Here is a 15,233-nt window from a genome sequence, read left to right as displayed (position 1 = left end):
AACACTTCCTGCATCTTGGTCTTGAAATCACCAAGATCGCCGATCTCCTCCTGTCACCGAAGGTCATCAACATCTGAGGACACAATGAGTTGTGTTTGTGTCCCTTGTTTCTTGACATACAGTGTTGGCTCACTCTTGCTTCGATCGAATCCCAGATCAGTCAAGTAGCCATCGATTCTGCTGTACCAAGCCCTTGGAGCCTGTTTTAATCCATATAGGGCCTTCTTCAGTTTGTAGACCATATGCTCTCTGCCAGCTATTTCAAACCCTTGTGGTTGTTCAACATAGATGTCTTCATCTAAGAAACCATTCAGAAAGGCTGATTTCACATCAAGTTGATGGATTTTCCATTCGAGCTGTGCTGCTAAGGCAATCAATGATCGATGGTGTCGAGCACGCCATTGGTGCAAAGGTCTCCAGGTAGTCCAAGCCATACCTCTGACTGAACCCCTTGACAACTAGCCTTGCTTTCAGTTTGTTCAAGGTTCCATCAGCATTGTGCTTGACTTTGTACACCCATTTCACCCCAATCACCTTCCTTTTGACTGGCCTTTCAACCAATTCCCAGGTCTGGTTCTTCTCAATCATGCTGATCTCCTCAGCCATTGCCTGCTTCCACCCTTGCTGAGCCTCAGCCTCTTCAAAGTTGCTTGGTTCAGCTATGGCTACATGAGCCCTTTCATAAATCTCAGTCAATGGCCTTGTTCCTCTAACTGGTTCATCATCAATGTCCATTTCTGGAACATTTTGGTCTGGCTCAGCTTGGTCTGTTGCTAGTTCTTCAGAAACTTCTTCAGGTTCATGTCTTTCCCAGTTCCAACATGACATTTCATCAAATACCACATCCCTGCTAATTGACACCTTGTTTGTTGAAGGATCCAAGATCTTATAGCCCTTCTTAACAGTGTTGTAGCCCACCAGTACACCAGGTTGAGCCCTTTCAGACAATTTGTCCCTTTTAACAGCAGGTACATGTGCATAACAGATGCATCCAAAGACCTTCAGATGAGCCAGTGATGGCTTGAAGCTAAACCAGGCCTCGAATGGAGTCTTCTGATCCAAAGCCTTGGTTGGAAGTCTATTTTGAATGTATGTTGCAGTGTTAACTGCTTCTGCCCATAGTGCTTTAGGCAGATTCTTCTGAATCATCAAGCACCTGGCCATATCCATCAAACTCCTATTATTCCTTTCACTTACACCATTCTGCTGAGGTGTATATGTGTTGGTAAGTTGATGTTTGATGCCTGCTTTATCACAGAAGGCTTGGAACTCAGCTGAGGTGTACTCAGTCCCATTATCAGACCTTATGGTCTTCAGCTTGCAGCCTGTTTTAGTCTCAGAAGCAGTCTTGAACTTCCAAAACACTGAGGCCACTTCAGATTTTTGTTTTAAGAAGTAAATCCAGCAATATCTTGAAAAATCATCAATGAACAGTATAAAATACATGTTTCCACTTAATGACTCAGTCTTCATAGGGCCACACACATTAGTATGCACCAGTTGGAGTTTTTCAGAGGCTCTCCAGGCTTGATTCGAGGGAAATGGGAGTCTGGCCTGCTTTCCTAGTTGACATACTTTACATACATCATCATGGTCCACTGAGTTGATGAAATTTTCAGCCAGGTCCTCTCTGACCATTCGGGCCATCGATCTGAAGTTGGCATGTCCCAGTCTTTGATGCCACAGCTTGGATTCATCTGAAGTGGCTGTGTAGGCAATGTCTGACTTTTTTGTCCAGTCAACCACAAAGCTCTTATCAGCCATAGGGACTGCCATCAGTTTGGATCCACTTGGATCACTGATTTGGCACTGGTGGTCTTTAAACACAACTGAATAACCTTTTTCCAAAGAATCGAGCTATCTTTGAGCGGGTTTTCATCAATTTCGAGCACCAACAAAGACATTTGAAATCACTTTGGTACCTGTAAGGGTGCATATTAGCACATCACCCTTGCCTTCAGCTTGAATAAAATGACCATTTCCTATCTTGACTTTAGTTCTGCAGCTTCTGTCTAAAGACTTGAAGATTGCAGCATCAGGTGTCATGTGGTTGGTGCATCCACTGTCTAGGAGCCAACCAAATGAGGACCTTTCCTGAGCAGCTGAGCATGACACAGCAAAGACTTGCTCCTCTTGATCACTGTCCTCCTTAGCTACTCGAGCCTCAGCTTTCATCTGTTGAAACTGATTCTGCCTCGATTTGGTCTTACTCTTGCAGACTCTCTCAACATGACCCTTCTTCTTACAATACTGACATACAGCTTCTGGATTAAACCAGCACTTTTCTTCTGGATAACCAACCCTTCTGTAGTGCTTGCAAGTCTGACCTTCTCTCATTGCAGCATCATTCTTTGGTTTGTCTCTCCAGGCCTTCTTGCCTTTGTAGGCAGTATTTGTTCTTGCCTGAAAGGCACCTTCTTGGTGCTCCTCCAGTCTGCTTACTCTCCTCTGCTCTTGAGCATATAGAGCATTGATCAACTCTGTCAGGGAGATGGTGGACAGATCCCTTGAGTCCTCGAGAGATGAGATTTTTGCCTCATACCTCTCAGGCAGAGTTGTTATAACCTTCTCCGCTATCCTAGCTTCATTGAATTGCTCTCCAAGGAGCCTGATGCTGTTAACCACAACCATAATCCTGTCAGAATATTGCTTGACAGTTTCTTCTTCCTTCATCTTCAAATTCTCGAAATCTCTTCTCAAGTTCAACAAATGTTGCTGCCTTGTCCTCTCTGTCCCTTGAAACTCTTCCTGCAACTTGTCCCAGGCCTGTTTTGGTGATTCACAGGCCATAATCCTTGTGAAAATCACATCAGACACTGAGTTCTGGATGCAAGACATGGCTTTGTGCCTCTTGGTCCTCTCATCAGCATGCTGCCTGATCTGAGCAACTGTTGGATTGCCTCTAAGTGGTTCTGGTTCAACATCTGAGTTGACCACCTCCCACAGATCGTATGCCTGCAGGTAGGTCTTCATTTTGACCACCCATATGTGATAGCCTTCTCCATTGAAGACTTGAGGTGCAGCTGGTGAAAAGCTTGATGAAGCCATGTATTTGTATAACAGATCCCTTAAGAAATAGGCTCTAGATACCAATTGTTGGTGCTGTAACTGAAACTAACAGATTCAGCACAGACTTGTCGAGCAAGTCTCGAGACTTGCTGAGCAAACAAGAGAATTCGAGCAAGAGAAAGGAAGAAAAGCTAAGAGAAATGAAGAGAAAAATTGATGAACAAACTGAACTTCATTCATCAAATTGAATAATGGCATAATGCCAATACATAAACCAAGCACTAAGCTTGTCAAAAACAACAAATAATTACCTAAACATCACCTACTCCCACTAATTACATGGAAACTTGAAATTTTAGCTTGTAAACCTATACAAAATCGTGTTTACAGCTCATACATAAGCTAATTACATCAGTCAACAACCTAACTTAGTTAGAAATGAACTAAGATTACATTTCATTGACTAGAAATTACAAAATAAATAAAATAAGCTTGCATCAGCAGCTCCTGCATGTCTTGGTCTTCATGGCCTGCATGCTGTCGAGTTTGCTGCATGCTGAACCAACTTCATCATACACTATCCTTCCAAACTCAATTATAAGCTTTAAAACAAATTTCATCCATTGAATTATTTTCTTTATGTATTCTCCCGAACTCTATATTTACTAAGCTTTAATTTCTATGCATTAATGCAATGTTTTTATTTTGGTTGCCTGAGAGAAATTCTTTTTTTTTTCTTTTAATGCTTTAAATGACTAAATGAAATTGCATCAGCTGTAATTAGTTTCTGCTGGCTGTCAATATTTCTTTCTAGATATCCTTGTTGCATTATTATTTTCAATGTGTCATCCTTTGTCCAATTTTGGAAAACTGGCTTTGCTTTCTTCAGCATCAATGATTAAAAGCAAACAGTAATAAGTGAAGGTTTAATTTGCTTTGCAGGCAAGCCAATCAGTTGATGAAATTATAGTGGAAGAATCTGCTACAGCTCAAGAAACTGCATGGCCAATTGGTAGTGATATATGTTGGACCGAAGAGGAAGATGAATGACATTTTGAATTTTAAAATGAATGGAGCAGTAAATGAAGTAATTTCTATTTGAAAATTAAGCATTGTGAACGTTTAAATTGCCATTTATTAGTTATTATGTACCATCTATTCGTTAAATTGAAGACAGATTTACTGAGCTATAAGCAAAAACAAAGTATGTGAATTCTGCTCATTAATCGAAGATTAAAAAAAGAATGGGCTAACTATTAGAAAAAGATTAAAAAGAAAACTAAGATTTTTACAAAACTTACAATTATTTGTATTGGTCTAATGTTGGGCAGATTAAAAGCATTCTTCATTGTTAGCTTCAATTGAATCTCATTTCTTACTTAGATGAATTTCTTTGGCCAACATATTAAAAATTCCGCTAAATTATTACACTTTATTTAAACAAGTTTTAAATTATTTTGTAATTAAATAAGCCTTTATCTTATAATTTTAACTCATCAAAATTCTTGACTTAAAAATTAAAATAAAAGTATTTTAAAATTTTAAATTAATTTACATTTTATTTTATACTGACGTGAATTTAAGGGGAATAGTTTAACCATAAACTTTCCTTCCCATCCATAGCCATTGTGTCTACAAAACAATTGGCTCCTTGTTGGAGAGGACCGCAGCAATCACTGCAAACTCATTTGTCGATCTCTACACGCTTCCCAGATCATAGAAGTATTGCTTAAGTTTGGACCCAGAATCTGAGAGTCCTATTCACAATTCTGTCATCTACCCATTTCTGATTTGCCTTCATCCTCTTGAGTTGCAGTCTTCTTACCTTCTCCTTTGCTCTCCCAACACTGCTGACAGCAACTTCTCATCTTCCATCCTATGCTGATGACTAAAATTTGATTCCTCTCCAGAATCTGACGACTCTTCAACTAATTCTAACATTACAGAAGGTAAATTTAGAAACATCAATAATGTTAATATGAAAAACATTACAGAACGTAAATATAATAAAATTGTTTCTTTACAGGTCCTTCCAAAAGATAACAAAGGGTCTGTTTGATTGAAGGAATTGATTTTCCGGAAAATCATTTCCAACTTTTCCAGCGTTTGATTGGCGGAAAACATTTTCCATTTGGAAAATGAACTCCAAAACAAAAGAAAATGGGTTACATTTTAGGAAAATGTCTTACCCTTTCAATTTCCGTAAGACATTTTCCGTGCTCTCCTCTCTATCGCCTCCTTCATTCCTTCCTTCATTTCCGTAGAAAATTGCTTTTATTTATCGATTTTTCAGTAACTTATTTTTTAATTATTCAATACTTGTTTTTTTAACACAATTACAAATAATTTATTTGATATTAATTTTTTTCAATTTATAACGATTAATATTGTGGCTTAATAATTGAGTATTATTATAAATAAATCATTGCAATATATGTAAAAATAATTTAAAATATAAAAATTTATTAATATATATCAAGTAAAAACAATTTTTTCGAAAAATATTTCCAGGAAATCTGCCAAACAGCCGAAAATATTTTACACAGATTCAATCAAACACCAGAAAATATTTTCCAGTAAATTATTTTACAGAAAAGTAAAACATTTTCCTGAAATCATTTTACGGAAAATATTTTACTGGCAATCAAACAGACCCAAAGTCTTTGCCGATTTTCTCAACGAACATAGACTCTTCCCGGCGTTAGAAAAAGTAAAGGCTTGGTTAATGATGATTTCAACCTTTGGTCTAGCTTTCGTTTATTGCTTTTGGATTCTTCTAAGCTACCTTCATGTTTCTCCATTTTTCTTTCTCTGGGTCATGCCGAAACAACTCAAGGTTTTGTGATGTGTATTCAAACATAAATACATGTGATGATATTTCAACCATATAAAAAAAATTGACACACGCCGGAAAGGACTCATGATATGTGTTCGATCAAGTGGTAGAGCCAAGAGTGTTGATTAATGGAAAATTTTTTACTTATCTCTTTTATAATTTATAAAATTTTAAATTAATAATAGTAAAATTACACTTTAATCTAAAAAATGATAAAAATTAATTTAATCCTTTAAAAATTATAAAGGTATAGACTATAAAATAGTGAAATTGTATTTTGCTATCATAAAATATACAATTTAATTTTGGCCCCAAAATATTTTCTAGCTCCACCACTACTTAAATCCAATCCATATGTGAATTAATAACACATTCCAAAAAATGTGAATTACTCCATATGTTTAAAAAGATAAGGTTAAATTACACTATTAATCCCTCAATTATATGTCATTTAATTAAAAGAGTTACAATTTGGCCACTAACGTTTTTGAAATTATTTTTACCCAACTATTAAATAGCTAACAACCACACTTTTTAATTAGTATAATGACAATTTTAACCCTTAACTTTTATACTTTCTCTCCATTTAACCCTAATTCTATATAAAATTAATTTTAAAACTCAATATTATTTTTAAAAATAGAAAATTCTATATAAAAATAATGATTTCTGCAACACCAAAATATTCAACATTGCCATAAATCATGAAAATGGATAAAAGAAATAGATCAATTTCAATATCTTAATATAATATTCATTTTGCACAAAGCTTAAATGTGATTAGAAACTAATGTTCATAAAAGAAAACTTAATATTATATTGCAATAAAGCTCTAGATTGTTCAATACTGAGACATAAGAAAGAAAAAGATTATTCAATAGAATCAAATAACAAATTTAAAACAAAATAGGACAAATTTAGTAACACCTTCCAGTCAAGTTCCATGCTATTGAAGAACTTCTTTCAAACTAATCTCACTAAGAATTGTGAAATTGAATTTGATCCCATTCTTTTAGTAAAATAAAATAAAATACAAAATATACAAGAAAATATTCTTTTTCAAACTCCATTAATAAAATTTAATTCATTTAAAGTAACAAGCAATGTATGAGTAGTAGTGACTACAAAAGTGTGTACTTCTGCAAAAACAAAATAGGAAACATTAAAGTTTGTTTTTGTAGTTCAGTTTCCATGCATTTCTGAAGCCTTGGTCAATGAGAAGAATCACTATATTTAAACAATTACAACTAGTGAACCTAAATATACCACACCTCAATGATGATTCCTCACTCTTAGACCTTTGAAGACTAGATCACTCACCACTAAATAATACAATCACAAATAATGTTCCTCACAAATGCACAACACAATACATAATTTTACAATCACAAATGCACTCTTGCAAAATAATGTTCCTCACTTGAACATATAAATGCTCTTAATAATTTGTGCATCAACCTATACAAGTCTCTTAATTACATAGAGATTTCGAGACTTGCAAACATAATGAAGATCTATCACAATCCTTACTAAACAACAACTCTTTACTTTTTCAATCCGATTCAACTTCCTTTATCCATAGGATTTGATATAAGCAATCCAATCCAACCCGATCCAATCTTCTAAATAAGTTTCTCCAAGTGATATGATCTTTATTGATGAGCTTGATTCGCTCTACAATATCAACTCAACCTAAAGATACAGATCAATAAATTGCCAATCTTCCAAATATGGCAAGTTGTTTTGTCATAGTGGTTGGGGTAGTCGGCAATTCCCATAACACCCTGCGACAACTTCAAAATTTTCAACATTATTCAAAATCCAAACTGAAAAAAACAAATCTAATCTTTTTTTCTCATTCTTTTCTCATAATGAAAAATAATTTTCCCTAATTTTCTCACTTATCTATATATTTTTAAAAAATTTTCTATTTTTATTTAGTTTTCAAATTTATGTATTTTCAAGATTTTCTAATTTAAAAAAAAAACTCAATTTTTTTATCGTTTTATATAGAATCATAGCCAAATTGATAGTCTAGTCACATTTGGTAGGCTTGATGTAAAAGAGGAGTGTTATGTTAAATAACACTCAACTTTCAAATGATGTATAAAAGACAGATGCTACTACATCAAATTGTTTGGTTGTTGAAAATTGGATATATATCACTCTTCTTACCAAGCGTTTTTCGATATAATATTAGGGGCAGGGGATAGGATAACACGACTTACACTTGTGCCTAACAGTTAATCTTCTTACCATATATTTTCTATGAGTTAAAACATAAGTGTTATTTATTAATTTATCATCTTACCCTCAACATCTTTTTTTTATATAGTTTAAAATAAAATATAAAATATTTATATATTAATGTATATAAATAAAAAATTAAAATATATGTTTTTATTTTAAATTAATATATTAATATAAATATTAAAATGCATAATTTTAATATTAGTTTAATAAACCCGAACATGAACATAAACGGACATAGAGAATCACGGAAAATAAAATAAAATATTTATATAATTTTATATTAAATATATAAAATAATAAAACATTACTTTTAAAAAAAATAACTAGATTTTTAAAAGGAAAAATAACTAGCTTTTAACCGATGGGGTTCTAATTTTCTCTATAAAAGTTTATTTAGTTAATGTAAAAATTAATTGTAAATTAAAATTTATTAATTATAAGAATTAAAATATTCTCGAGATAAAGTATAAATATAAGTTAATCGTGAGTTAACTTGTAGATCAACCAGTTCAAATAAATTATTTAAACATAAGAATTTAAATGCAAACTAATTTAGAAAAGTTTGTACTCGATTTTAATATTCGTTGCTTACCATTGACAAATCCATCCAACTCTTATCCACTTCGTAGTTCTTGAAGTCTAAAGTTGACAATAAATTATCGTTACTTAAGTATTCTAAATAAGTTAAGTTTAAAGCTGTAACTAAATAGTTTATGAGTTGGATATTTGTTTATTTATATTCGTTCGTTAAGTTAAATAAATCAACATTAATAAAAATTTAAAATTTATTTATTAAATTAACCTAATATAAATGAAACATATCCAAACTAGTTATCTTCATGCTAGTTTAAAACTGGTTTAGTAAACCATTTAAAATCAACTATTGTTTAATTATATAATTAGTACTATTATTGTTTATGTGTTTCTTTTATTTATTTATAATCTGTTTATTACTATTTATGTTTGTTTATTTATATCTTAAAAAATAAGAAACGTGTTACTTACATAATTAAATGAATACATTTAACCTAAAATAGTAATATCACAATGAGATATGTCGATATTATGCCTTAATTCAAATCACTAACATGGATTTTATCTCAAAAAATGTTGTATTAAATTAAAACATGTAAGTAAGACTAGGTACTTACAAGTGCAATTAAGGAGAGCTTAAAATGGAGTTGTTTGAGTAACAATTCAAAGGAGCCTATCAAATACTTCTTTTGTAAGAATCCAATTCACTGTTTCAATAAAAAACATAATAAATAAATGATAAGATAAATTATTGTATTTATCTACGTGTATTTTATGTTATTTTTAAAATTTTAAATTATTTATTGACGTGATATATAAGACAAATATTGTCATATTAACATGAAGTATATATGGAGCTTAAAATAATTTAAGTCTTTTTTAAAAAATTAATAGCTAAATTTAGTTTTTAAAAGAAAGGTGAAATTGATAAGAGAGTATAAATATTAATAACTAAATTTGATATTATATTAAAAGTTGAGATGGTTATTTTGAGAACCACTTTGAATACAATGCCATTGTAATGTGATTATGTAATACTTAATTTCTATTCCTTGATTTCTTTTATTCATTCTTAAATAAAGGTTATAAATTGTAATGAGATTATGTAAAATTAATAAATAAAAAAATGTAGTAATGACTCGTCAATAGGGCAGACTATTAGGAATTTGGTCTAATTCTGATTGGAGAAAACCATTCAAATCACTAGAAACAACTCTTATTGCTTTAGGACAATCAGAGACGGCTTCAGTAATGGAAACCAAAGCTCGTAAAAGCTTTAAAACTCTGTTTCGCTTTTGAGCTATAATAGGAAAGTGATAAAATCTATAGAAACCATAACTGCTTAAACCAAAAGCCGCCATTAAAGCAACCCATTTCTTCTTCTTCTGGGCAAATTCCAAACCCTTTAAAGCCAACTGCAGCTCCATTAGTTTCTAAGACAGAACTCTTCGAAAAAAGCCAAGAAAACTCACCTCAATCTCAAATGGAGTCTCCCTCTTCCTTCAATTAATGGAGTCTCCCTCTTCCTTCAATTAATGAAGTCTTCTAGCCCACATATATTAAGAAAGCCCTTGCACTAGTAACAGAAGCTATTGAATGATAAAAAATTGCCATAGGATAAGGTCTTCTATTGTCTAAACTTGCCTTGTCTATGGTGTTGTTCGATCAATTGCAGGTACAAACTATAATTTTCAATTGCTCATTAGATATAATGATATAGAAGATAATGTTTGTGTTTTCATTGTTGCTCACCAATTGTTGGGTGATAAATCAATCTCCAATTTTCCTTTAAATTTTTTCGTAGCTACTTGGTGACAGTCAGGGTTTAGTGACTCCATGGAGTGTGTCATTAGCATTGGTTGATGCATATTTCGTGTTCGTTAAAGGCTTACCACGACAACCAAGGGTACTGTTAGTTGTCATTGTTGGAGACTGGGTATGTTACGAGGCTTATTATGCATATCATCACCATGGTGTTATCCCTTATCATAATTTGATGTAAAAACATGTGTTTTATCTGATTGCAGGCCTTGTCATTTCTCTCACTAGCCGCGGCTTGCTCAACTGCTAGTGTGACAAGTCTTTTGGTCAATGTCAGCTCGACATATTGCCCGTCAAAGATATGCAGTAGATATCAGTTGTCTGCAGCTATGGCTTTCATGTTGTGGTTTCTATCCTTTGCTTTAACTCTCTTCAATCTTTGGCTCCTTCTGTCTTTGTAGCGACTCGCAACTTCCAAGTTCCAACCCTTTCTTCATACACAAAAAGTTCAGCAGGCAGATCCTGACAGTTCCATAGATGTTCAAATTAAGAAGTGTACATTGACAGTATTATATACAAACATCAAAATCTTGAACGATAAAATTGAATTTCAATGTTTTTTGAATAAAGTTTGCTGCCAATTTACGATTCATTGATTCATTTATCTAGTTCATACAGTTTATTAAAAATATAACATTCAGCAAATTCTTGCAGGTGGTGAAAGAAAAACTGCAGCTATAACTGCAAAGAGTCCCTTGCGGTTGTACCAAAATGACAAATTAGGGCCATTTCTTAATTACCCCTTAAAAATCCACCAATTTCAGCCAAACATTCCAAAGCCCTCAAATCAGCCCTCCATATCTCGACAATTGTTTCTCCTAGGGAATTTGCTTGTTTTGTTTCTCCTAGGAGGTATCTTTGCAAGGGTCACACTTGACTGGTTATGGCTCATAGGCAAGGGATGGTAAAGCTTAGGTTCAAAGCTGGTTTTAACAATGAAAAATCAGGTTTATTGAGTTGAAATTGGAAATAATGATCCCTTGCATTTTGATTTGAACACAGTAAATGATGAAATTGTTCCATAGTCGTAGGCTACACGCACCAATGCTGAGATTTCATATTCATTAAAATTCCTTTGTATTCATCAACACCATGCTTTAAGATTACTGAATGTGTCATTGTCTTCTATTCTATCTGTCATATATCATATATCAAATTCCTAACCACCCTACTAATCAAATAGTTAAGTCTTTAATCCTTAAAAAATTGCAGCCAGAGGTAGATGGGTTTCAATTGCAACATGATAAATCTTTTTAATAAAGTAATTTAAATCTAAAATAATGAATTTTAAACTCAAAACATCGGAGTTTTGATGGTTAAACTTAGTTTAATTTGTATAATTTTATATATATTTTCAAATATTTTTCACTCTTCCAAAATTATCTGTCTAAATATTTTAGCACAAATATTACAAATAATTTATTTGACTTTGGTTGTTTTCAATTTATGATGGTTAATATTCTAACTTAATAATTAAGTATTATTATAGATTTAATTAGATTTATTTATTTATAAATAAATCATTACAATATATGTAAAAACAATTTAATATATATATAAATATATTAATATATGTAAAAACAATTTTTCTGGAAAATATTTTCAGGAAATCTGTCAAACAACAAAAATATTTTACACAGATTCATCCAAACACTAGAATTTGGGAACCAATTAGGGACTAATTTGTGTAGTTTCTAAAATTTTTAGGTTAAAATTGTAAAGCTGTGTTATAGGGGACACACAATCATGTGGGAGGGTCTAGGCCATGTGGGCCACATGGTCGTGTGGTCTGGGTTGGGTTCGATTTTGCCTAAATTTTCTAGCAAAAGAACACACATATAACTTATGGGGTCTCGTATGATGATCCTTATGTCCAAAATTGATCTGGGATACTTACAATAGGTCTTTTAATCGATGAAAATGTAATAATTACTATTGATGTTTAAGATTTATCAAGTTTTAACAAGATTTCATGAAAACCCATTAAATATTTAGAATTAATTTTAGAAAAATTATCAAGAACGATATTATACTAGATTTTTAGAGTTCTACAAAATTAAAAAGGAATTCTTACCGATATTGGCACATTAGAAACAGATTTTGACGACATTACGCTAAATCATTATGAAGAATAGATTGAGCGAGGTTGATGTTGGGTACGAGATTTGAATATAACATTTTCAACAAAAGATGATGAACATTTTATGAAAAGAGAAGTAATAAAAAAATGTATTAAAAAAGAGGAGAAATGAATTCTAATTAGGTTTGAAAAAATAACCAAAATCCTAATATAACTAGGAAATGAGTTAAAAGGCCAAGTTGTGCAAATTTTGGGGTTGTTTTGGCAAATAAACCTTCTTGTTGAGATTTAAAACTAAAGGAAGGGTATTGTCATGGATAGAACTTAAGACTATAAGGAGAATGGGGTGATGCTTGGTGATTGGTCTATTACACATTTCTTAATTATTTCCTACCACATTTATTTATTATACTAACTTAGTTTTCATCCTTAATTGTTGAAAAATAAAAAGGAAAAATGCAAAAAGTGGGTTAGTGAAACCTAGAGAGGTCATATTGTGATTTTTGAGTTAAGATTTTGAAATTATGTTAAGTAATTTGTTCTAATTAAGTGGTTAAGGGTTGTGCTTGTGTGACACTACACCAAAACAGGCTTTTAGCGGCACTTTTAGTGGCGTTTGGACAAAAAACGCCGCTAAAAATCGAGCATTAGCGGCGCTTTACATAAAACGCCGCTAAAGATCGAGCATTAGCGGCGCTTTCAGAAAAGCGCCGCTAAAAATGAGCATTAGCGGCAAACGCCGCTAAAAATCTAAGCCCAACAGCATCATTTTTTTGACCTTTCGGGGCTTTAGCGGCGTTTTTTAAAAAGCGTCGCTGATGCTCAGATCTTTAGCGGCGTTTTTGAAAAAGCGCCGCTAATGCTCAGATCTTTAGCGGCGCTTTTTCAAAAACGCCGCTAATGCTCGGGCTTTTAGTGGCGTTTTTGAAAAGCGCCGCTAATGCTTAGGCTTTTAGTGGCGTTTTTAGAAAAGCGCCGCAAAAATATTTTATCTTTCTATTTACTATTTAATTTGTTTATTTGTATTAATTAACATTCAATTTATTTTAATTGAATATTTGTTAAAAATGAAAAATTTAAAATACTATTATTTAAAATAAGTTTAAAATTTTTTGGGTACATGACTGATTAATTTTTAATTTATATATTAAATAATTTCATATATAATTGTAAAAGATACGATAGTATTAATTTTAAAATATTTAATTAATTATCATTATAGTTTAGGGTTTAATATATATGGTTTAGGGTATATGGTTTAAGGTATATGGTTAATTTAGGATTTAAGGCTGGTTTAGGAGTTACAATTTTAAGGTTTATAGATTATGAAATTAGGGATTATGGATTAGGGATTTTGGTTTAAGGGTTGTGATTTAGGGGTTAGGGGTTAGTGGTTAGGGGTTAGAGATTAAGAGTTAGTGATTTAGGGTTTATGAATTCAATGTTAGGTTAGAGTTTAAGGTTTAGATTAATTAGTGTGTTTTAATTTATATTAAATAAGGTTTAGGGGTTAGGGATTTGGGTTAGGGCTTAGGGTTTAGATTAATTAGTGTTTTTTAATTTATATATTAAATAAGGTTTAGGGGTTAGTAGTTAGGGGTTAGGGGTTAGGGGTTAGAGGTTAAGAGTTAGAGATTTAAGGTTTAAAGATTTGGGGTCGGGTTAGGGTTTAAGGTTTAGATTAATTAGTATTTTTTAATTTATATATTAATTAAGTTCTTATATAATTGTAAAAGAGGGGTTAGGGGTTAGGAGTTAGAGGTTAGGGGTTAGGGGTTTAGGGGTTATGTTTTATGATTTAAGGTTTAGGAGATAGGGGTTAGGGGTTTAGGGTTTAGATTAACATTATGATTATAGTTTAATTTATTTAAGAGATAATAGATAAACTTTATATATATTAAATGGTTTAGGATTTAAGGTTTACTTGAGATTTATTAAATAATAAAATTTTACACAATCTTTTATATTTAAAATATTTAATCTAAACAATTAATTGATATATTTAAATATTAAATTATAAAAATTGATAAAAAAAGTAATAGATGGATACGGATAAATAACTATCTATTTTGGATAGGACCAAATTAGAACAAATAAAATGAAATATAAAACAAAAATTATAATTTTATCTAATTCTTTTAAATTTAAAAAATTATTTATTTAAAATTTATTTGAAAGATATAATCATTTAATATAAAAATTGTAAAAAATAGAGCGTTAGCGGCGTTTTTAAAAAAACGCCGCAAAAAAAAAGGAAATAGCGGCGTTTTTGTTAAAAACGCCACAAAAAAAGAGTAATAGTCGCGTTTTTCTTCCAAACACCAGTAATATTTTTGCAAAATGACGTCGTTTTGTGTTTATATATATTTTTTATCCCAAAATTCCAAATGAATTATATTTTTCCCCCTTCTTTTTCCCAAAATCGATTCCCTTTATTTTCCCCCTAATTTCTCCCCTACCCCGATTCCCTTTATCTTTCCCCCCAATTTCCCCAAATTGGCAGCCCTCTGCATCTCCTCCATGCCGTTTACATGTTAAGCATTTTCGACATCTACTTCAAGACCCCCATTGTTCATGGCATGGATCTTGTCTCCCCTCGCTTCTCTCCTTCTGCTAAACGCCTTGTTCTTCTTGTTGGTAAACCCACCTTTCTTCTCTTTTTAAGGTTCACCCCCTTGATTTTGTTGAATAGGATTGATA

The 15,233-nt window shown here is 32.1% G+C and overlaps 2 protein-coding genes across 2 annotated transcripts in view; both read left to right on the top strand.

Annotated features, from left to right (window-relative positions):
- LOC105767165 (disease resistance protein At4g27190-like) overlaps positions 1-15,233 on the top strand; it is a 92,610-nt gene that overhangs the window by 61,989 nt on the left and 15,388 nt on the right. The gene's annotated exons all lie outside the window — the stretch shown is intronic.
- Positions 10,284-11,034, top strand: LOC105767163 (CASP-like protein ARALYDRAFT_485429). Its single transcript, XM_012586672.2, has 3 exons — positions 10,284-10,307; positions 10,437-10,568; positions 10,660-11,034. Exons 1-3 carry the CDS (start codon positions 10,284-10,286, stop codon positions 10,852-10,854), a joined length of 351 nt encoding a protein of 116 aa, XP_012442126.2. The 3' UTR covers positions 10,855-11,034.

Source organism: Gossypium raimondii, chromosome 5 (assembly GCF_025698545.1).
Source record: "Gossypium raimondii isolate GPD5lz chromosome 5, ASM2569854v1, whole genome shotgun sequence".
In the NCBI taxonomy this organism is placed as follows: Eukaryota; Viridiplantae; Streptophyta; class Magnoliopsida; order Malvales; family Malvaceae; genus Gossypium; species Gossypium raimondii.
Note: the sequence above shows the minus strand (reverse complement) of the source record. Positions and strands in the feature narration are given on the sequence as shown.

Excerpts from the sequence above, each read along its gene's own strand:
- LOC105767163 (XM_012586672.2), top strand. The coding sequence starts at position 10,284 with ATGGTGTTGTTCGATCAATTGCAG. Across the intron at positions 10,308-10,436 it reads TGTTGTTCGATCAATTGCAG|CTACTTGGTGACAGTCAGGG; the intron begins GTACAAACTATA and ends ATTTTTTCGTAG. Across the intron at positions 10,569-10,659 it reads TTGTCATTGTTGGAGACTGG|GCCTTGTCATTTCTCTCACT; the intron begins GTATGTTACGAG and ends ATCTGATTGCAG.